This window comes from Varanus komodoensis, unplaced genomic scaffold, assembly GCF_004798865.1.
Source record: "Varanus komodoensis strain SLA01 unplaced genomic scaffold, ASM479886v1 scaffold7_1, whole genome shotgun sequence".
Classification (NCBI taxonomy): domain Eukaryota; kingdom Metazoa; phylum Chordata; class Lepidosauria; order Squamata; family Varanidae; genus Varanus; species Varanus komodoensis.
The window spans coordinates 2,102,318-2,124,184 of NW_025336479.1; the positions used below are offsets into that span (position 1 = coordinate 2,102,318).

The 21,867-nt window shown below is 45.6% G+C and overlaps 1 protein-coding gene across 3 annotated transcripts in view; it reads right to left on the reverse strand.

Moving 5' to 3' along the window:
- Nucleotides 1-21,867, reverse strand: part of UNC13D (unc-13 homolog D) — a 71,817-nt gene that overhangs the window by 35,071 nt on the left and 14,879 nt on the right. For all 3 annotated transcript variants that reach the window (XM_044453808.1, XM_044453807.1, XM_044453809.1), the window contains exons 2-10: nt 9,381-9,413; nt 7,705-7,812; nt 5,997-6,056; nt 4,073-4,139; nt 3,046-3,235; nt 2,009-2,053; nt 1,239-1,307; nt 1,005-1,074; nt 735-839 (exon numbers count right to left, since the gene is read on the reverse strand). In XM_044453808.1, coding sequence (XP_044309743.1) covers nt 735-839; nt 1,005-1,074; nt 1,239-1,307; nt 2,009-2,053; nt 3,046-3,235; nt 4,073-4,139; nt 5,997-6,056; nt 7,705-7,812; nt 9,381-9,413 — 747 coding nt within the window. The remainder of the gene's footprint in view (nt 1-734; nt 840-1,004; nt 1,075-1,238; nt 1,308-2,008; nt 2,054-3,045; nt 3,236-4,072; nt 4,140-5,996; nt 6,057-7,704; nt 7,813-9,380; nt 9,414-21,867) is intronic.

The following is a 21,867-nucleotide window of genomic DNA, read 5'->3' on the forward strand; positions in this document are numbered from 1 at the left end:
TATTTGCATTTGCCGGAAGCTTAGGATGTTTTGAGACTTAGTGCGTTCCAGATGGAAGATGGTAGTGCTGGGGATCAGAAGTCATTTTGCAACCATTCTGCCACTTCCTAATGGATTTTCCATGATAAGAAGTGCCAGAAAAAGCAGAGGGTCATGACTGGAAGCCCATAGTCTGCTTCCCCACTCCATAAGACAATGTGAATGAGGAAGGGTGATGGAGAGATAAAAGCCTACTCTGTAAGCAGCCATGGGGTGTTGCCAGATGAGGCTTTTAACTGTTTAATCACCTGCATCATTCTCAGAATCTTATCAGGGATCCAGATATCTTCACCTTCCATCTTTAGCCCTCCTGTACTTTTCCACCACTGCTTTCACCCTCTTTCTTTGCAGGAAAGAGAGAGAAAGGGTTACAAAAAGGTGGAAGAGCTTTACAATACCATTTGAGTGGTGTTAAGATCCCATTGTCTGGAAGCACACTTCGATCCAAGGCAGGATCCAAATCCATGAAGCAAGGCTTCTGCCAGCAAAATATCCATTCTCAGCAGAGTGATAACAAAATTAGGTAGCACAACACATTTTTAGAACATCTGAGTGCTCTCACGTTGGAAAGCCTTCACTGTCTTTTGGAACCAAGGATGAAATGACCCACTCCTTGTAGCCATGCCGGCCTTGGTCACCTTGTGGCTGGCCTCACATCTCTATCGAATGTCAAGGGACGCCCCCCCCCCCACTACCTTCTTGTGGATCAGAAGGAACTGCAGGTGGCAGTGCCCTCTGTTGGGGTAGGTTTCTGTGCAAGGTTCCAGCCTGTACCAACGGTCATCCCTGCAGTGCAGCTCCTATGCAAACAAGGGCAGAAAACAAAAGCCACATGTGACAAGGCAGGTGAATGAGAGGCACGGCCCCTGAACTGTACTGAATGTTTTAGGCAGTTTATGTACATATCTTCTGACTGCAGACTGTGAATGTTCAATAGGATTGCGACGCACTCTGCCGTTCCTCACCTGCAAGCGAAGTACCACGTTTCCCAGGAAATCATCCTGCCCTTTGTCCTTCCGAGCATCTTTAAAAATCCTGGGAAAGAAAAATCAAGCCAGGCAGGTTGGAATAACAGAAAGCCCTCTCACACACAAATGAGTAAAGAAGATACTGCAAATGGTTCTATTGCTTAATACCCTCTCCTAAACTAAGGAGAACCAACTTTACAAAATGTGAAAAAGTACATTATTGGGACAAACCTCTTCAGCCCATGGATGTCTGTGAGTTCTCCTAGTTTGTGGCGCACAGTTTCAACATCATCAGAGTCCCTGCAAGAAAGGATGCTAAAATGTACAATGGGGTTCCTCTTCAAGAGTCCCAGTGAGATGGAGAGGCTCCGTCCCTGCCCCTCCTACCCTCAGATCTGATGGGAGTAGTGCAAGAGAGATTGCAGTCCCCTAGGGAACATTTGTTCATACATATTTATGGAGAAAATCTGGGCTCAGTAAAAATGAGCCCAGCACACTTATGTACATCCCTCCATCCATAAGCTTCTAATGGCTGCATGCTGGCAGCAGGTGGAGCAATGCAGAAGATGGGAAGGGGCCCATCACACTCTGCTACACACAAGGAGGTGCCTCCTCCCAAGTAGCAACTGAGCTTCCAAAGTTCTCTTGGAACTATCGAAAGGCTTTCCCTCAAGCCTCACTGCATGGAGGAGGAGGTGCAGCACAAGAAAAAGGCCAACACTTCCCTTTCCAGCTATAATGCCTCCTCCCACCAGAAAAACAAAACAGCAGCCCTCTTTTGCAGCAATCAGGCTTTTAAAAAGTTTTTATTGGCATCAATGGAAGCTTTTTAAAAATCTGACCTGCTGCGGCACTGGAGTGGGTGCAAGAAGGATGACCATAGAAAGCAGCCTTATACCAGATCCTGGTTTCATCTAGTCCAGTATTGTAGACTGGCTGGAAACCACCCTGCATGGTGTCAGGTGCAAATGCTATGGGAAATAATATCCAGTCCTACTCACCACATGTCCAGATGGAATCTGGCATTCTCTATATCTTTAAACTCCCTGCAAGACAAAATTATTAAAATACTACTGGTGCAATTTGTACGCAGTTGACAGCAAGGGGTGGGGTACATACAATCCCATTTGTGCACTCAGGTGAATGAAAGAAGAGCAGGAGAGGAGCACCCATGGGCTATGTGCCCTCTAAACCAGCACCTGCCTTGACCACATTCCCTAAGCCAGCATAAAGGGGCCACAAGTACATATAGATGTACTTCATGGGGATCCTTCACACTGATGCCAAATGGGCAGCCATGGTGTCTGTGTGTGTTTAGGACATGCCCAGGGTTACAGGGAGCATAGCTAGAGGGTGTGATTCCTCCCCACCCCACTCCATGTGCACAAGTAAGGGCAATGATGGTGTCCCGCCATAATTGTAGCCACACAAAGAAAAGACAGAGCAGCTGATAAAAGAGGCAACCCCCACCCAGGGTCAAGAAAACTGCATACAGGCTTCCTTGCCTTGCAAAAGAAGCTTTAGGGCAAATCTTATCAATGTTTAGACAGGAAAAAATCCTACAATTTGCAGCATTCCTCAGCCACCGCATGGAATGCTGAAAATTGCAGCTTTTTTCCTGCCGAAACAAGTCAAGACCTGCACCACTAATTGCTTTGATCCGCTTTCTCCTCTTCAGGGTCTGTTCTCACAAGAAGCCGGTGTGCTGAACAGAGGCGAACTGCACTTGCCTTGCACACTTCCCAGGACCCCTGCTGCAGCGCAACCAACATCCCCTCTTAAGGCTCCCCAATTCTGATGGCCATTTCACTTTGCTCAGGTCTCATTTTTAGAGTGGTATATTTCTCTCTCTCTCTGTCACCCTGAGCCTAAAGAGCATCAGGTTGTCCCTTTCACAGCTCTGTCTCCTGGCTGCAGATCTCTGGGTCACAAGGCGCTCGTGCTGCAAAGAGCTGCATTAATAAATAATTCTTCCTCCAGTAAGGCACACTGCACCAGGGCAGAAGCGAAATGAATTTGCTACGCAGAAGGGGCATACAGGATAAAGGTTTCATCCCAAACAGGATTTAGTGTTTGACTGATGATTTGAGTGCGGTGGGTCTGGTCTTCAGGGAGTAGATTCTTCACCACAGCCTTTGATCGTTTCTTGATCTCTTGAGAACTGCCACTGGCAGAGGAGTCCGGCGACTTAGTTTCTATCCCTAGGAGGCAGTATGGGTCACTGAAGCCTGCAAGCCAAGCAGCAACAGCCATTAGAACATGTTGCATTTGCTCCACAGTTTTTAATCTCATCACAATCAGCAGGATGGGAGCTTGTATGTGGGAATGTTTCAAAGAGGAGAGGGCAACTTGGGGCCCTCCAGATGTTTTGGCTGCCACTCCCAGCAGCCCTTACTATTCTGGCTATACTGGCTAGGGCTGATAAGAGTTGTAGGTCAGAAAAGTCGCATAAGGGAGAAGGGAACCACCAAGGGGCGTTCAGCTACCCTGCCCTTCCAGTTGTCCAACATAAATAGGGAGGAAGTCTGACTTCATCCTCCTCTACAGAGAACATGCTGGACATTAAAAACAAAGACACAAGCACAAACACAAACTAAGAGGCAGGTCAGGTACCAAGCATAACAGTTGGCTCAGAGGACTGGAGGTTAGCTGTAGTACCTCAGCCCATAACAAACAGTAAGGTCTCTGCTTAATACTCGTATGTGTCAAACTCTTTCAATATAACCCCCTCTCCGACTTATGTTACCCCAAGAGAGAAGGCAGGACATACATGGGGTGGCACTGTGCTTTGGTGGCATCAAGCCCTGCCCTGCCTACATCTGGTTTGTACATGAACTGCATGAAAAGAAACATCTGGGAAACGGCACTGTATTCCGGTGTGGCAGTGTGGGGGTGGGAGACTGTAAGGAAGGATGCATGAATGTGCTCCAAATCAAAACAGTTTGAGTAATCTGCAAAAACAACACGATTTCACAAGCAGAACCCAGTCTTGAGCAGAAGTAGCTATCGTATAGTATTAGATCCTAAAGTTTTTGCATTTGAATTGCAAACACTTTTCTACTCACCACTGACATCTTTACCCAAAATACCCCTGGCTTGCTTCACAGTTGCTTTAAGACAAAAAACTGGTTTCTGAAAGCATAAAAGGAGTATGATTAACAAGCCAGTACACTTTCAAGCAACGAATAAATATATCCATTATGGTCACAAACTCTGGAATCTTCAAAATCTTCAAAATGTTGAGTTCTCCTATTAACAGCCTGATCTGATCTTATTTACCCACAGCAGAGGACAAAACAAGCAACATGCATGGGAGATATGCAATGCAGCCTCTTGGTTTTTCTCTTATTTTAAATGAAAGCAGCCAAGAGGGGCCATAGCCAAATTGATGCAGGGGGAAACAACAGGGAGCAAGGGAAGGGTTAATTATCTTCTGCTCTGCCAACATAGAGGTTAACCAATTCCCCCTCTCCTCTGCCCAGATCCTCTGCATCCCCTCCCCAACATGATTGCTTTTAACTCTATGGAATAAAGTCATCCTGGGATCTAATTTCAGACCTCTTACATGTCCTCAGGGGCTAACCCCCAAAGAAGTGTTCACAGATTTACTGCAAAACAGAACAGATCAGCAGATAAAGGAATGTTATTCCCCCTGTCCTTGTTGTTTACACCCCCTATCCCAAAGAATGTATTGGGACAACATTTTAGCATCTGGTGAAGTGACTGCAGTCCTGAAATCTTATGCTGCAATAAATGTGTTGATTGAGCTGCAGGAGGCAAAGGTGGCCACCGCTCTGGGAATCCCTCAGAAGAGCCTTATTTCAAACCTAAACCCTTTTCACCATCTTCACCTTGTGCTTTTCACAATGTTTGCATGTGACAAAGGTTGTTACAAGCATTTCTGCATTTCATCCTAGATGGAAGGAGATTGCACCCGACCTTTTGTATTCATCTCTAGAGGCAGAGGAAACTTTTAATAAGTGAATACGTTAAAGGGTGCAATCCTTCACATTTTTAGACCAAATAAATAAATATTGGCACACTCCAGCCAAGATGTGTAGGATGTATCTTAAATTAAATTGGAAGACAGCAGCAGTCAGCCATCTCTTGTGCTTGTCCCGTTCCACTTTGGCACAGAGAGGGACAAAGGAGCCCCTCTCTGTTCCTACTCCTGCCTATTTGCTTATTTTTGCTATTTGCTTTTTATTATGTTTTCCTCTTTTGCTGCATTGTGTAAACTGCAGGGCCTGCTTTGTTCTTCTTGAGGGCCATTCAGTTCTTCAGGAAATTATAAAGTGTTAGTAAGCTGATTTTACAGAGCAACCCAACCAGTGTTCTGTAAAGAGCAGTATGAACATCAGTTACAAAATGCTTGGGCCAAATTAGATATGATGCAGAAGATCTGTGACCAAGATCTCTTCTGGTAGTGTTGGCAATGATGGTGTCATTAACAGCACAAGCACCTGCACATGGCAGCTTTGAGAGCTGGGGAAGCAATGCTGTGGAAAGGAGGCTAATCCTCTTCTTTTGGTGCTGCTGCTTCAACTTGCACTAGCCCCAGCTGCTTTTAGCTCTGTGAGTGCCTCTAGGTTTACAGTCAGAATCTACCCTGACATAATCCACCCACATCTAAGGACCCAGCTCCTGACAACAGTGTAGGCCCTATGCAAAGAAGGTCTCTTTTACCTTGAATTTCTCTTTTATCTGTAAGGAGAAGATAAGCTGGCCCTTCCTGCTTCAAGTGATGCTTGCCCTTCTGAGACCACAGAAGTAAAGAAAGGCAAGCGCTAGCCTTTACCAGTACCCAGAAGAACAAAGGTGCTGGTGGTTTTCCATGTGGGTGTGTATACCATTGCCATACACTGTAAGCCACTTAGGAGGTCATATACTTAAAAAGGCAGGCTTGAAATCTTTTTTAATGTGTATTAAACATCTCTGACATCTCTGCATGGGCTCACAAAATGTATGTACTTCTCAGTTACACTTTACCTCTAGCTCTTTGACCCGCTGTAGAATAACATGATGCTCTTCTGGTTCCATATTGAAAGCCTGGTTTAGGTGTTAGAAGAAAAATAATTAGAACAGAACTTGGTTTCATTATGACAGAGAGTTGGAAAAGTCTCAGTGACTCAAGTACTGTGAAAGGGAGGCAAGAACATCCTTACACTTTAAGATTAGGTGTGGGCAAATTGTAGCCTGAAGTTCACACCTGTGGCCTGATATCCATTCTGCTCAGACCTCTGTTCAGAGAGGGAGGAAGGGAGAGAGAGAGAGAATATCTGTCCATACAACAACCCACTGTGGCTTAATTTGCCAGAGCAGGCTGCTGTGTTGTGTGCCCACAGACACTGAGCTTGCTGGGGCTTGTTATGTCCTATGAAGCTAGATGACAAGAGCTGTTTAAAAGCTAGGCAACCCTCAATCTAGTCATGGGTTATTTGAGGCTCGTCTAACCTGCAAATAGTCCCTGCAATATGGGTTTGCATGATACAGCAAGCCATGACCAATTGGGCATATATACGCATCATTTAAAATGGCATCTGCAAACATCTACAAACATAATTATCCCAAAGGAGTACAGGGTGAATGGTAAAAAGATGTCCCACTTGTGACCTCAACTCAGTTTTCTGAGTTTCTGCAGATAAGTTGCTTAAAAATAGTATGTAAGGGAGTATCTTTGAGGCAGTTCTTTCGGCTTTAGTTTACATTGCCCCTTAATAAATTAGGATAGCTACTGTTCCTTATAACTGTATCTATATTATCTATGTCTCTTCTGCTGTTTAAAATAAGGGGTTGTTTTTGAGTCCACTTTGGGTCCCCTTTCAAACAGCATTCATTGTGTGCTGCCCATATCAGCAGATCCCAACAACATTGTTGAGATATCATTTTTATGCAAAAATAATGGAGATCAAGAAAAGATTTCAAAGAAAGAAGGTGTTCTGCAAATTGATTTAGAAAATAGATGGATATTCACAAACCCCACTTGCATTTTGTGAAGTAAAAGAGCAGAGGCAACCATGCAAAAAAAGAGAGCACTGAGGAAAGGGTAAGACCTCTTTTATGAGCTACTGCTTTGAAAGTATTATTAATGGGGGCAGGGAATAGGACAAAATGGAAAGAAAACATATTTCTCTGGTTATTTTCCAGGGAAGGCTGTACAGAAATTTACTGCTGCAGAATACCCTAAGCCCAGCCACTAGCTTTCTGATAAAACTCTGTTTCTGCTAAAAGTCCTACTTTATACCCTGGACAGCATTTCTTCCAGCCAGGTGGCACTAAATGTATCTCTCCTCTCAGCTCTCAGATCCAATTAGGGCAGTCTTGTCCAACCTGGTGCAGTTCAGAGCAACAATTCCTATCAGCTCCAGCCAGTATTGCTTGGGACAGATGTTCTGGAGATCATCATGCTGGAGAAAGCTGCCTTAGGAAATAAAACTGGGAATGCCTAAAGCTTCTGCCCATTCTGTTGGCTTCTGGTTTTGCCATTACTCGTGCACTCATAGTAACTCTGCTGCTGAGAGAAATCACTGGTATGAAGATATCATTTGGAGAGAGATTAGGGAAGAGCAGGTAGTCATGTCTCATGCTGGGAGTTAAAGAAGTGAGGGCAAGGGGAGGGAGTGCTTGACACCAAATAAAGAAGGAAGCAAGATTTTGGATTGGATAGACACAGCTGGATCTGGTCCTTTAGTCTGACCTTCTGCACATAATCAAACAGCTCATCTGGATCAGCAACATGGTTGTGTTCTGGTTTGCCCAAGCGATGGAGAATGGTGTAGAGAACTTCTTCATACAGGAGGGTGAGCTGCAATAGCATGTTAAGAGCAGATCAGGATGAAGTCAATGTCTTGTGACTTAGTGTTCTTGCATACCATACTGAGGATCAATGTGTTAATCAGTTGGGATCTTGAGTAATAAGCTGTGGTGGTGTCTATGTGCTCTTTTCCAAACAGCTCACTGGGCTAGATTTCATGGAGAGAAAGTCAGAGGGCCAGGCAAAGTCATCTATTTCAAAATGGTGGACAGATCGTCCGGCTACCATGCCACATTGGAGACTTTGCTTCCTGAGCCCCATACTAACCAATAAGATAGAATTTGAGCTATGCATTGGTGGTGGCTGGTATGAGACTGGCAACAATTTCATTTGCAGTCTGGCACAGCAAACAGAGAGCAGGTGCATCTCAAAGGCAGTCGTATAGCTTCTAGTATATTGCTCCAGATAAATATACAGCCATTAACATGCAGGAGAGAGCCGATCATTCTAGAAAAATGTTAAGGGAAGCTCAACCCCCAACTGGGTCCGCTCATCTAGCATGGCACAGGAAACCCAATAGGACCCCTACAAAAGCATCAGACAACTAAATGTCAACACAAGGCTATCCCTACTAATAGAGACTCAGGCAGCAGAAGTGGGATGATGCCACCAGAGGCTGCCTCAGCTGTTACTCCTCAGCCTGCAGCTACTCCCTTTCCTTCAAAGATAGAGCTATGTATGCCACACAGTCTGTCCTGGGCTCCTTAAACTATCCTACTACTTCAGGTGCAATGGAGGATGCTACCTCATCACCTATTGGGAAGTAATAATCATTTGCTAGTCCAGTTGGCTTCTATACATAGAATGGACATGGGGTGCTATCTGGCCCTTTACTTAGACAACAAAATGTCTTGGGCTGGCCCTGACCAGGAGGCCCCTGTGTTTATCTTCCTTCCTTCCTTCTGCCCGCCCGCCCATCTTTCCCAGCCTCTAACATAAAAAGCTCAGCACAATTTTACACATGAGATGGCAAGACTCCCTGGAGAAGACCATCATGCTAGGGCAAGTCAAAGGCAGAAGAGGAGGAGGAAGGTGAATTATGGGATGGAGTGGCCCCATAAAGGAAGCCACAGCCTTGAGTTTACAAGAGCTGAGCAGGGCTGTCAAGGACAGGACGTTTTGGAGGGCTTTCATTCAAGTTGTTGGAAACAACTTGGTGGCACATGACAAATAATTAACTAATGGAATTACCTGGCAATGATAGCCACTGATTTGTGTAACTTTAAATGGGGATTACTCAGACATTTGGAGGAAATCATAATGGAAATGGTGGCCTTCCCCAGCCCACTGCCTTCCCAATGTGTTGGACTGCCACTCCAGTAATAATGGGATTGCAGACTGGGGAGAGTTGCTAAGCCATGATGAGAAGGACGCTTCCTGGTCCAGAGGAAATATAGTGCTAAAAATCAGGTGTGATGTTGCTTTCCTTGATGTTGCTTTCCACCTGTGGTCTTTCTAACACATGGCTATACATGGTTGGAAACAGGATGCTGGACTGTATGTAACTCAGCAGCACTCTACTCATGCTCATTATTCAGAAATGAATGTTAGAGTCTTACCTCTCTCCTAGAGAATTTATGAGCCAGGTCCATCTGCAATAAATAAGAAAAGCAGATTTAGCACCAATCTGCTATAACTTGATGAAAACTCTTGCAAAAATAGAATACAAGTGTGGGCATGCAACAGTGAGTCTACAAATGTTTTAGCCTCTCATTCGCTCTAACCAGCATAAGCAATAGTATGCAGTGGTGGGAGCTTTAGGCTAAAGCACCTGAGTGGTTAGCGACTGCCCCAGTATTGTGTAAATGAAAGAATGCCTCTTCCCATTCTAGCCTGCTCTCTCTTTAAGGTCTTCCCCTCAGCCCTGATCCAAGTGGCTCTCTCATTGGAATAAAAAGCAGGGGGCTTTTCAGTGGTGGCACCTCTCTTTAGAAAAGCAGGTTGCTTACCTGTAACTGATGTTCTTCGAGTAGCCATCTGTGCAGTCACACATATATGGGTGCTGTGCCTGTGCAGTGCCTTTGGCCAGAAGATTGCAAGCTAACAGTTTTTGGTGGAAAAGCTCCACTCCCCCTCCCCCATGGCCTATAAAGAGTGGAGCATCTGCCATTTTGTTCAGTCTTTGATGACCGAACATGCGCCCCCTTGTGGAAAAATTTTCAGTATGAGATAGGAAAAAGGGATCGGTACCAAGAAAAAATGGGAAACTTTTGGTACTGATTAATGTGTCCACTCACCGACACCAAGCGGGGCCGGCGGGTGGGTTGTGTGACTGCACAGATGGCCACTCGAAGAACATCAGTTACAGGTAAGCAACCTGCTTTTCTTCATCGTGGCCTCTGTGCATCACACATATGGGTAGATTAACAAGCTTGCCATAAAGGAGGAGGGAAGGTGTCCTCACTGAAGAACGGAGGAGAGAACAGCTCTACCGAAGGAGCAATCCCGTCGAGTTCGAACATCGAAATGGTAGTGCCTGGCGAAGGTGCAAGGGTTTGCCCAAGTAGCGGCTCGGCAGACGTCATCAATCGGGACCCCGGATGCGAATGCAGACGAGGTTGCGACAGCTCTAGCAGAATGGCCTCGAGGAACTGAAGGCAGTTCGAGCTTAGCTAATTGATAGCATAAGACTATAGTGTGGACTATCCACTTAGAAAGACTCTGTGGAGTGACTGGATCACCCTGATCCCTAGCAGAATATTTGATGAATAGTTTATTGGATCGTCGAACAGACTCTGCGATCGGTAGAAGGCTAAGCAATGGCGAACATCGAGTGAATGCAAAGATCTTTCCAATGGAGTTGATGGTGACGGAAAAAAGGCAGGCAGCACAATGTCTTGTCCCGTATGGAAAGGTGTAGACACTTTAGGCAAAAAAGACGGGTCGAGGCATAAAACGACCTTCTCCCTGTGAAAGTTTAAATAAGGAGGGTCTATGCAAAGCGCGCAAAGTTCACTGGCCCTCCGGGCTGAAGTGACAGCTAGAAGAAACGCTGTCTTCCAAGAGACCAATCGAACATCCACCGTAGCCAAAGGTTCAAAGGGGGCCTTCATAAGGGCCTGTAGAACTACAGAGAGGCTCCATGTGGGCATAACCGGTCTAATTGATGGGTTAAGATTATATAGTCCCTTCAAAAATCTTTTGAGGATAGGATGAGAAAACAGAGGTGATCCGTCGACTCAGCCACGGTAGTAGGCTATAGTGGCTGTATACACTTTAATGGATGACGGCTTCAGTCTGGAATGGTGCAATTCCAGGAGGAACTGAAGAATCTGTTGAATGGATGAGAGGAATGGAGAGAATGAACGTGACTCGGCAAAGGCGGAAAAATGTTTCCATTTAGCCTTATATGACTTCCTTATGGATGGCTTTAAGGCAGAGTCGATGATATGCTGAATATCAGGGTGCAAAAACGTCGGATTCGGATTCAACGGGTCTTGTCTCGAACCAGATAGTACAGAGAGACCAGAGCGGGGGAAGCAGCCAAGTGATTGGGTTCGACAATCGGATCCGAGGTGGTCGAAGTCATCATCGGTACCGACAGATTAGTAGAAGCTGTCGGATTCGTAACTTTCGAAACCGTCGTCGGCACCGATAGAACGTCAATTATCGAATTCGCCACAGTGTTAGGTTCAATGAGAGCAAATCTGGGTGACGAAGTGTGCCGTCCACCTGTGTTATAAGCTATGGGAACGATGAAAGATGAAGAAATTCCCCGTGAGAGATGTCGAGTAGTTTCGCAAACCACGCTTGACGTGGCCACCAAGGGGCAACTAGTATCCCCGATGCTCGGTCGTGCACTATCTTTGCTATGACCCTCATCAGAAGAGGGATTGGAGGGAAGGCGTAGAAGTTCATATTGTTCCAAGGGATCATGAATGCGTCCCCTAGGGATGTGTGTCCGATTCCCGCTCTTGAACACTAAGCCTTGCACACCCTGTTCTGTTGGGTAGCAAATAAGTCTACGTCGGGAAACCTCCAGCGCTGGAAAAGGTGGTTGCGTGTACGGGGATCCAGTTCCCACTCGTGAGAGGTGAACATGTGCCTGCTGAGAAGATCCGCCTGCACATTGTCTACACCAGCTAGATGAACAGCCATCAGCGTGATGTGTCTCCGGATGCACCAGTCCCAAATTTTCATAGAAAGCCTGGCTAGAGTCCATGACTTTGTTCCCCCTTGCTTGTTCAGATAAAAGACGGTAGCTATATTGTCCAAAGTTATCTGAACGATCTGATGATGAAGGATGTCCTCGAAAGAGCGCAGGGCTTTGAAAACTGCCAGTAGTTCTAGGAAGTTGATATGGTTCGTGGATTCTAGACGACTCCACATACCCTGGGTAGATAGGCCGGAGCATATTGCTCCCCATCCTAGAAGAGATGCATCGGTGCCAAGGGTAATCGTAGGAGGTCGCGCCCTGAAGGGGACTCCTATCATAAGATTGGTCGGTTCCAGCCACCAAAGCAGAGAGTGAAGCACGGAAGATGGGATCCAAATCAGTCTCGACTGCGGATCTCTTTGAGGATGGTACACCTTGTTGAAAAAGAGTTGCAGTGGGTGAAGCCGAAGCCTGGCATGTGGAACTATGGCAACTGAGGAAGCCATATGCCCCAGGATCCTCTGGACAGACCTTGTCGGGACCGTTCCCTCTCGTCGGATTCAATGAATGTGGCGAGCAAGAGTCTGTTGTCTGTCCTGAGGGAGGAAGGCTTTTTCCAACGTCGAATACAAGCGGGCTCCAATGAAGGTGAGCGTCTGTGTCGGGCGAAGAGAAGATTTCTCGGTATTAATACATAGGCCTAGGCTATTGAGCAAGGCACAAGTTGTATGGATGGCCGCAAGGAATCCTTCTCTGGACTGCGACACCAACAGCCAGTCACCGAGGTACGGATAAATTTGTATGCCCTGGAGGCATAGGAAGGCACAGACAGGAGCCATGCACTTGGTAAAAACCCTCGGAGCCGTAGCCAGTCCAAAAGGCAAAACTGTAAACTCATAAAGTTGGTTTGCAACCGCAAAACGAAGGAAACGCCTGTAACTTGGGTGAATTGAAATATGGAAGTAGGCGTCCTTCAAGTCCAATGAGGCAAACCAATCCTCTCTCCTTAGCAATGGCAAAATGTTTTGAAGGGTAGTCATACAAAACTTTTTTGGTACAATAAACTTATTTAAGTTCCGTAAGTCCAAAATTGGACGTAGACCACCATCCCGCTTAGGGACCGTGAAGTATCTGGAATAGAATCCGTGGAGTCCGTCAGATGGGAATACTTGATGAATCGCTCCTTTATGAAGAAGTTGATGTATTTCGTCGAGCAGTACCAGTGAACATGAAGTGGACCGGATCGGACTCGATGGAGGAACGATGTCGAATTCTATTCGATAGCCGTGTTGAACAATGGACAATACCCACCGATCAGATGTGATGGACTCCCAAATGGGGAGTCGGCTTCGAAGCCGATCCCCAGATGAGAGGGGGGTGGGTATTGGTGGAGCATGAGGAATGGTTCGCCAGTCCCGTCAACATTGCCTCCAATTGTCGAAACAACAGCGGCCTTGTTGGAAGCGTTGTTGGGGCTGAGGACGGCGGCACTGCTGTTGCTGTTGCTGTTGCTGGCGGTGTTGTGGCTGCTGCCTCGGTTGATATGATTGCCTGTAGGATGGACGATTCCAGGACCACTTACGTCTGGTGTGGGACTGTATCTCCATCCTGCGTGCCGTCATCCTCGATTCATGCAGCTTCTTGAGCTTGTGGTCGGTGCGAGAATGGAAAAGCCCGGATCCATCGAAAAGCATTCCCTCGATCCGGCGCTTGGTTTCTTCCGGAAAATTACAATTCCGAGGCCATGAATGCCTTCGGAGAGAAACAGCACCGACCAAGACCCGTGAGTCAGTATCCACGTGGTGCCTCGCCGTGGATAACTGCTGCACCGCGACTTGCATGGCTTCCTTAATCAGGCAAGGTCACCCTGGTGGTCTGGGAGGGTGGAGGCAACATTGTGCAGGTGACGTTGTGCAGGCGCTGCATAATAAAGTATTGATACCTCGCCAACGTCGCCTCGTAATTTGATATACGGAGCCCCAGGCCTGAAGCAGCGTAGACTCGCCTAGCCAAGGAGTCTATTTTTCGGCCCTCTTTATCTCTCGGTGCCGTGTGCCCTCTTGCCTCGCTGCCCTGCGAGGATTCGACAACCGCAGAGTTCGGTTTGGGATGTCAGAGGAGGAAGGGGATATCCTCCTCCCGAACCCTGTACATCAACTCATATCTCCTGGACGTCGGCTGAGGATGTGATGGCAAGTCCCAGGGCTGTGTCATCACCTGCTGCAAGGTGGTTATGAGCGGCAGGACGATGGATGTCGATTGCTCCCCGCGGACAACATCGTAGAACTTGTCCGTCGTCGGTCCCGGGCGCTGGGCAGCGTCGATGTCCAGGGACTGGACAAGTCTAGACATCAGCTCCACGAAGGAGACATGGGACTCATCAGGTGACGCAGGACCCTGGGATGTCACAGCGACATCCGGAGAGGTTGAGTCGACCTCCAAGTCAGCCAAATCGGCACCGTAGTAGGGTGGGGCCGAAGATGATGACTCCGCCGGGGAGAAGGAGCGGCTGCTTCCACCCTGTGGGGATCGAGGTGACACCTGCCTCGGATCCAATGAGCGTGGTTGGTCATGGGATGGAGGAGAGGATCATGCCCTGGGAGCAGGGTAGCACCCTACGGAGAGCGGATCACCCCAAGTATGGTAGTAGGGGCGAGGCCAGCTCTCCGGATGTTGCTCTACAGAGCAGCTCCTCCGGCTCCCCGGTGGGGACAGTCCAACGTCTGCTTCCATTGTGACCGCGGGCATGGGTGTCAGTGACCTCGCCCTAGGAGGGGAGTCCTGGATTTCCCCGTCGGATATTGAACCCCGTAGAGTTGGAAGGGGTGCAGGTGGGAGGTCAACCACACGGCGGGGAGACCTTTGAAGGGTAACCCACATAGCCTCCTGGAGGACTGGTTCGGGCGGAGTCGGTACCGTAAGCGCCACCGGTACCGAGGGGCCCATCGGATCCGAGTCCCAATGTCGGGGATGGTCCGGATGGTCCGAATTCCTGGTTTTCTTGGGAGGCTTGGAGAACTTCTCCTTCCTGGCCTTTTTATGGCCTGCCGACTTCTCGGATTCGGCATGCTTCCACTTTCCATGCTTCTTTTTAGGTGAAGCAGAGGGAGCCACCGAAGCAGAAGCACCTTCATCTGAAGGCCGTGAGGGTGAGGCCACAGAAGCGGAGCCAGGTTTTGGGACGACGACAAGCGGGTCTGATTGCATCAGAGCCTGATCCCAAAGGAGTCCCTGGAGACGGTTTTCGCGGTTCTTCCTGGCCTGCTTGGAGAAGGCCAGGCAATGCACGCATTTATCCGTCCTATGGCCCTCTCCCAGGCAGAGGAGGCATAGGTCATGCGGGTCAGTTGGTGCCATTTTTGACCCGCAGTCCACATATTTGCGGAAAGCCGCTCGCTGCGCCATTGTAGAAGAAGAAGAAGAAGAGAGGGATTGTGCAGAAGGTAAGTGTGTGTGTGTGTGTGTGTGTGTATATATTAGATAGATAGATCGAAAGTAGAAATAACAAGAGAAAAACTATGCGGAACAATGAACTGGGGGCAAGGTTTTTTTTTTATTAGAAGAAAAAAACTGGGAAAGAAGGACAATCGAGAGCAAGGTAACAGCTCTAAGCGAAAGTCGAAAGCGGCACGAGGCACAGTGAACAGCGGTCGCAAAGACTGAACAAAATGGCGGACGTGCTGCTCTTTATAGGCCATGGGGGAGGGGGAGCGGAGTTTTCCCGCCAAAAACTGTTAGCTTGCAATCTTCCAGCCAAAGGCACTGCACAGACGCAGCACCCATATATGTGTGATGCACAGAGGCCACGACGAAGAATGCCCTCTCTAAGGGGGTGGTGCCTGGTGCCTCCTTTTCAGGTTACACATACTCAGTTAAGATACTGTTATTTACTCTGGCATTTGAAAGTCTATATTTTATTTATTTATTTATTTTTCGATTTATATCCTGCCTTTTTCCTACAAAGAGCTCAAGGCAGCTTACATCATTCTCCTCCTCCCTCTTATCCCCACAACAACAACCCTGTGAGGTAGGCGGGGCTGAGAGTCTGTGACTGGCCCAAAGCCACCCAGCTGGCTCCATGGCTGAGCGGGGACTAGAACCCAGATAGCCTGAGTCCCAGTCCCAGGCTCTTAACCACTACACCACACTGGCTCTCTTGCACTATATCATGCACTACATTCTTTATGTGGTTTTATTTGAACTTCTTGCTCCCTTTATTGCACACTGGCCTGAATTTTCGTTCAAATTTCAAAAGACAGTTTATTTATTTAAATGTTTTAAATAAATAAATGCAGGTTTGTGAGCTTTTCTTAAACTTGTATTTAGCAAAATAGTAACCAAAATTAAACATGCTTCACATTACAACATTTAGATTAATTAAATTAAAGCAAACATGTATGATGCTAGGTAAGCTATTCTGCATAGCTCTGGCTTCCTAAATTTAAGTATGGCATGTTCATTTCAAGATAATGAGAATGTCCCACATTTTAACCAGTTGGACATAGACATGGCAAAAGTTTTCTACTCCCGCAAAAACCTGGTGTGACAGCTTAGCTCCTCCTAGCAGACAATTCAACACTTCTATAACGTCAATTTCAAGAACTTCATGCAAACAATGAAACAGAGTAACAGTTGGTTCTTCTGGAATTTTGTACCCAATAACATTTGATTCAGTTTAACATGATCATCCAGAATTTAACTTTTCCACATTCTCGAATACAACCCTCATAATGTTCCATCGATATATGCAATATAATACTTTTCATTTAACTAAGTCTTCACAGAAATCACTGTATTATATATCATTTTGAATTCATGTGATGTCAGATATAATGTATTCTCTACAAATTTATTTTAAAATCTGAGGTTTAAGTCACTAAAGATTTCCCTTACCCCCCCCCGCCCCCCCCACACACACCAAATCCACTGCTAACTATGGTGTGGCATCAAATTTTTTAAACCCTTTTCCAATGGGAAAAAACAAACCCAAGTCCTAATTTTCTTATTACCCAAAATAGGTGATTGAAATATGCATTTATTTTTTCTGTATTGACTTATATTATCAAAAAAATCTCAAGACAGTATACAAAAGAAATAAAAACATTTGAAGTAGGAAACAGTGCTTGATTTAAAATACAACAGATAAAATATAAATTAAAACTAACATTTTTAAAACTGGGTAAATAAAAGAGGTTTGGCCTGGTGCCAAATTGAGTTTGTGCCAGGCAAACCTCCCTGGGGAGTGTATTCCATAATTGGGGTACCGCTGCTGAGAAGACCCTTTTCCAAATAAGAGCCCTCCTCACTTCCTTCAAGAAGAGCTCTTGAGAAGGGCCTCTGCAAATAATCTCAAGGTCTGGACAGGAGAAGGAGACATTCCATTAGATATCCAGGCCCTAAACCATGTATACTTGCCCTATCAAGCCTATTAACTTTCATTCTCTTTCTTTCTTCCATTCTCTTGACAGCAAAGCAAGTTATTTTGACTTGCTCAATGCTTCACAGGAGTCAATATAGGATACACATTCCCAATTCCACCAAGACTCATTGATCATTTCTGATTTAAAAGATGCTCTTCCACAACATGCAATAAAGAGCTGAAGATAGAATAAAATCCCTTCTAGGAATGTTATCCACACTCATACAGGTGAGGTTAACAGACAGGGTGCCTATGTCAGACATTATGACAGGTAATCCTAATATCAGGACTAGTATCTACTCAGTTTTCAGGTAACTTTGCCTGCCTCTTCCTACTGTGCAGGTAACACTGCTTGTTGTGTTCATTTTTGGAAGAATAGCCCAAGCAAACTTCTGAAAAAGTTTACAGGGCAGAAAGAGGCAGAGAGCAAGCCATTCCACCATGCCTTTGGCTCCCACAACCATCAGTTGCAGCAAGAAGTTCCGATATTTATCCAAGACTCAGTTTCCACTGAAGACCTACCACATTTCTGGGATATGATATCATTGAGCATTGAGATGTGGGTTCACAGCATTGGCATTCTCATGTATTTCTGTTTCCCATCAGATGCCATGGGAAATCCATAGTGTCTTACGATTTCCTGCAAGCAGCAAAGTTACTCTCTGCCTCCTTTTCAGATCCAGGTAAAGCACAAACATGCTTCCTGCTAAACAGAGAGACTTTCCTCCCTCCTTCTCCTTGTCTAGCAGGGAAAACAAAACCAAGCCCTCTCTGCTCATTTCCCATGCCTTCTTAAGACAGTTTAGGTCCCACAGAAACACATCATCAGAATGTAACTGGCTGGTCAAATGTCCTTTGTCATTATTTAAGATTAACCACCCACATTGATAGTTCAACCTACAAAAATCCTAGAAATAAGAATTACATGTTTGAAATCTCTTTGCAATCACATGCCATGGCAATGAGTTGTAAGGGGTCCTGAAAAGTGTCCTAACTCCAACTTTGTAACAAAATGCAACTCCTTAGTCTTGGAGGTTGTCCAGGTATTCTGACAAGTATGCATAGACTTACCGACTGGTTTGTAGGAAAGGGAGGGGATCCACCCATCATAAGCACCACCCCTAGAAGGCAAAGGGAGGCATGTACCAACTCTGTCCTGCTCTGCCCACCCACCAGTCTACAAATTTTGGGAAATTATCAACCTCTGAGATAAAATGTGCTAATTCTTACATATTTTGATTAGATGAATTAGAAAACAGGAGATAAAAATGCTGGTTGGCTAAAGTTTTCAAGATATTTCACAATAAAGATTTATACACAGGCGAGTGTATTTGCCTGCAAGGCAGGGAGGTGTCTGATGATCCTGATTCCTCTTCTCAACAAAGTATGGTAGAACAGTGAAAATGGTACTACATGGAAGTGTATAAATTTATCTTCACTTTGAGACTAAAGATTATTACCTAACTGTAATTTATTTTTCTTTTATTGCAAGGTACATTTATCTTGGTCAGATCAACACGTCATACAGTTACATCTGGTGGCTTGTGAAAGTGTCATTGTCTAACATTTCCAAGGAACAGTTGGGTAATATTTTTCCTCAGAAGCCAAGATGCCTCAAAACTGTGTAAACAATGCAGATAACTTCTGCTACATTTGTAAGGAGGTTATATTTGCATCTCAAAAGTGCAGTATGACAGCAGTGGTAAAAAAGCCATACCACCCATATTTTGGATGCAAAATTGGAGATCAGGACAAGAGTTGGGCCCCTCATTATTGTCGCATTACATGTGCAACTTATCTGTGTCATTGGCTAAACAAGAGGAAAAAGTCCATGCCTTTCGCAGTTCCAGTGGTGTGGAGGGAACACACCACTCAAAGTAGCGACTGCTATTTTTGCATGGTTCCCCCAATTGCAAAAGGGATCTCAAGAAAGAAGAGGTGGACCATGGAATATCCAAACATTCCATACACACTGGATCCTCTACCCCTTGGTGAGGACTTGCCAATTCCAGATTCACCAGAATCCTACTCTCTAGACTCAGATGATGATAAAGATAATGAGCTTGTCAGGTTTTTCATGCAAAAAGCACAAAAATGTTACATGAAAAACCAGTAAATGAATGGAAAGTAATGTTATTGGTATCAATAAAAAGATAAATTTATGATTGGTGTGGCACCATTCTCATTGCTATATCACACTTTGCAGAAAAGTTATGGAGCATAATCGCACATCCCCCTCGTAATTTTGAATTATTTTGATGCAATTTTGACCAGTATTTTGGAAACTGGAGCCAATTAATACTCAGGACTTAATTTTCCTTTATTAGTGACCCAATTCTGGTAAAATTTAGCTACTTTCATTTCCAAGGCTTCCTCCTTGTAGACCAGTGTAATTAATAAACATTCTACTGAAGAAGATGCTTCAACTTCTATTTCTAGTCCTAGGTATAAAGTCAGAAGTGTTGCGTTTAGCAGCCTTGCCATGCTTTAAGAGGGATTGTGGGCCACCGCTTGGAATCTACTGACTTGCAAGCTGTGGCTTTGCTTGGAAAGTGGAGTGCCATGCCATACCATAATGAGTTAGGCGAAAGAACTATGTGGCAGGGAAGAAAGCCAGAAGGAACACTATGGCACTTCAAACATATGAACAAGACTTTAAACTAATGACTCACTATTTTCTGACTATAAATAAAGAGGGCAGTTTTATGTTAAATGTATTCTTCCAGTCTTTCTGCCACTCTGGGCATCATAAATGCTCAGAAAAGAAATACAGACTTACCATAAAACTGCTCAATAAAGCACAGAGTGGCTATTTGTTGAGCCTTGGGCAGTTGTTCCCAGAAAATATGGAGTGGTTGGTTGGGTTGTCACTATACATTTATCAGACCCTTCCAATATCAAGTATTCCACTCAGAGGCACTCCAGTCCTGCACAGTGTTTAACATTAGCTAATGCTGGCCATGTAAAAGTTCCTCAAGTGACACTGAATGTTAAGCCAGGACTTAAAAATAGGAGCAATCAAAGTGCATAAGAGCCTGTAGATATTCCTCCCTTAATGTGCCTAGTGTGAACCCTGTGATGGTTTTCCAGGTTTGTATGTTGCTCCAATTCTTTTCCAGGACTTCAACCTCGTCCCCACTTCCCACAAAAGATGTCAAGAGTGGATCTAAACTCTGCCCTCAAAGTCAGGCTCAGGACAGGTGCTTCTGCAGTGCCTAGAGTACTGCGCATGATGCAGGAATGTTTTTGGGTTCAAATCTTCACTAAACGATGCAGTGACAGCCATTGCTGGTAACAGCCTTTCAGAGTAACTTAATCCATTGGGTGATTGTGCAGCTAAAAGCTGTTCTAAGATCCACAGAGGAATAGCTGGATTATTTCTAACACACTCCAAAAGACTAAGTTCTGGTTCCTGACTCTGAGCAGAGCAGAGCACATCAGAGCAAGCTTCCCCAGCTAGTCTAGGGCCTCTGGGATATCAGCAGCCAAGCTCCCAGGGAGCGAGCAACCACATGCAGTGGCACAAACAATGCACCGAGGAAATGCCTCAGTGGTGGCCGGCAACAACTGCAACTGCTGCACACTAATATCCCTATTACAGGAAAACGTGAGAGCACTGCAGAAGCGAGTGTCCACCCCTATAAAACTATAAAAGAAAACGAAGAGTTTTTAGACAGAGCAGAGGAGCTGCAGCAGCTAAGTGCAGTCCAGCAGGAAGAAGACCAACATCAAGCTGAGACAGCAGAAGAGAACCCTCAGGGAAGGGAAAAGAGGAAACTCGCTGGAAGAGGGTGACAGATGTAGAAGACCTAGAAAATACTCTGCAGCCGTGGAAGCAGTGGAACTCTCAAACCGCTTTCAGTTACTTGAGGAGGGGACGTGTGAGAAACCCACTGTGAAAGAACTACGCGACACACTGGGTATCAAGGAAAAGGACAGCAAAGTTTGCAACAAAAGGAGAAGAGTGCTAGTTGTGGGAGATTCCCTCTAGTGTGGGATGGAAAAATATGTATGTCGTGATGACCCAGAGTATCACCAAGGATGCTGTCTCCCTGGTGACAAGGTTAAAGATATAACCAGCAAATTCACACAACTCATATGGCCCACTGACAAATACCCCCTCCTTCTCTTCTACATGGGAACTAACGACACTGCCACGAGAAGTTTCACTGAAATAACATCACACCTGAAATCTCTGGGGAGGAAAATCAAAAACACTGGGGCCCAGATAGTCTTCTCCTCAATCCTGCCAGTATACGGAAGAGGAACTTTTAGGGAAAGAAAAATCCTTCAAGTGAATGACTGGAGATGATGGTGGTGCTGTAAAGAGAGATTTGGATTCTGGGACCACAAGTTAAGCTTCCTGGAAGATGGACTATTGGCAAATGATGGGCTGCACCCCACAAAGAACGGGAAGCAGATGTTTGGCCACTATATGAAAAACTTCATTAGGAGAGCTTTAAACTAAACCTATAGGGAGGGAGATGTGCAGCATGGCATACCATCACCTGGCAAAGACTTACATATTTCA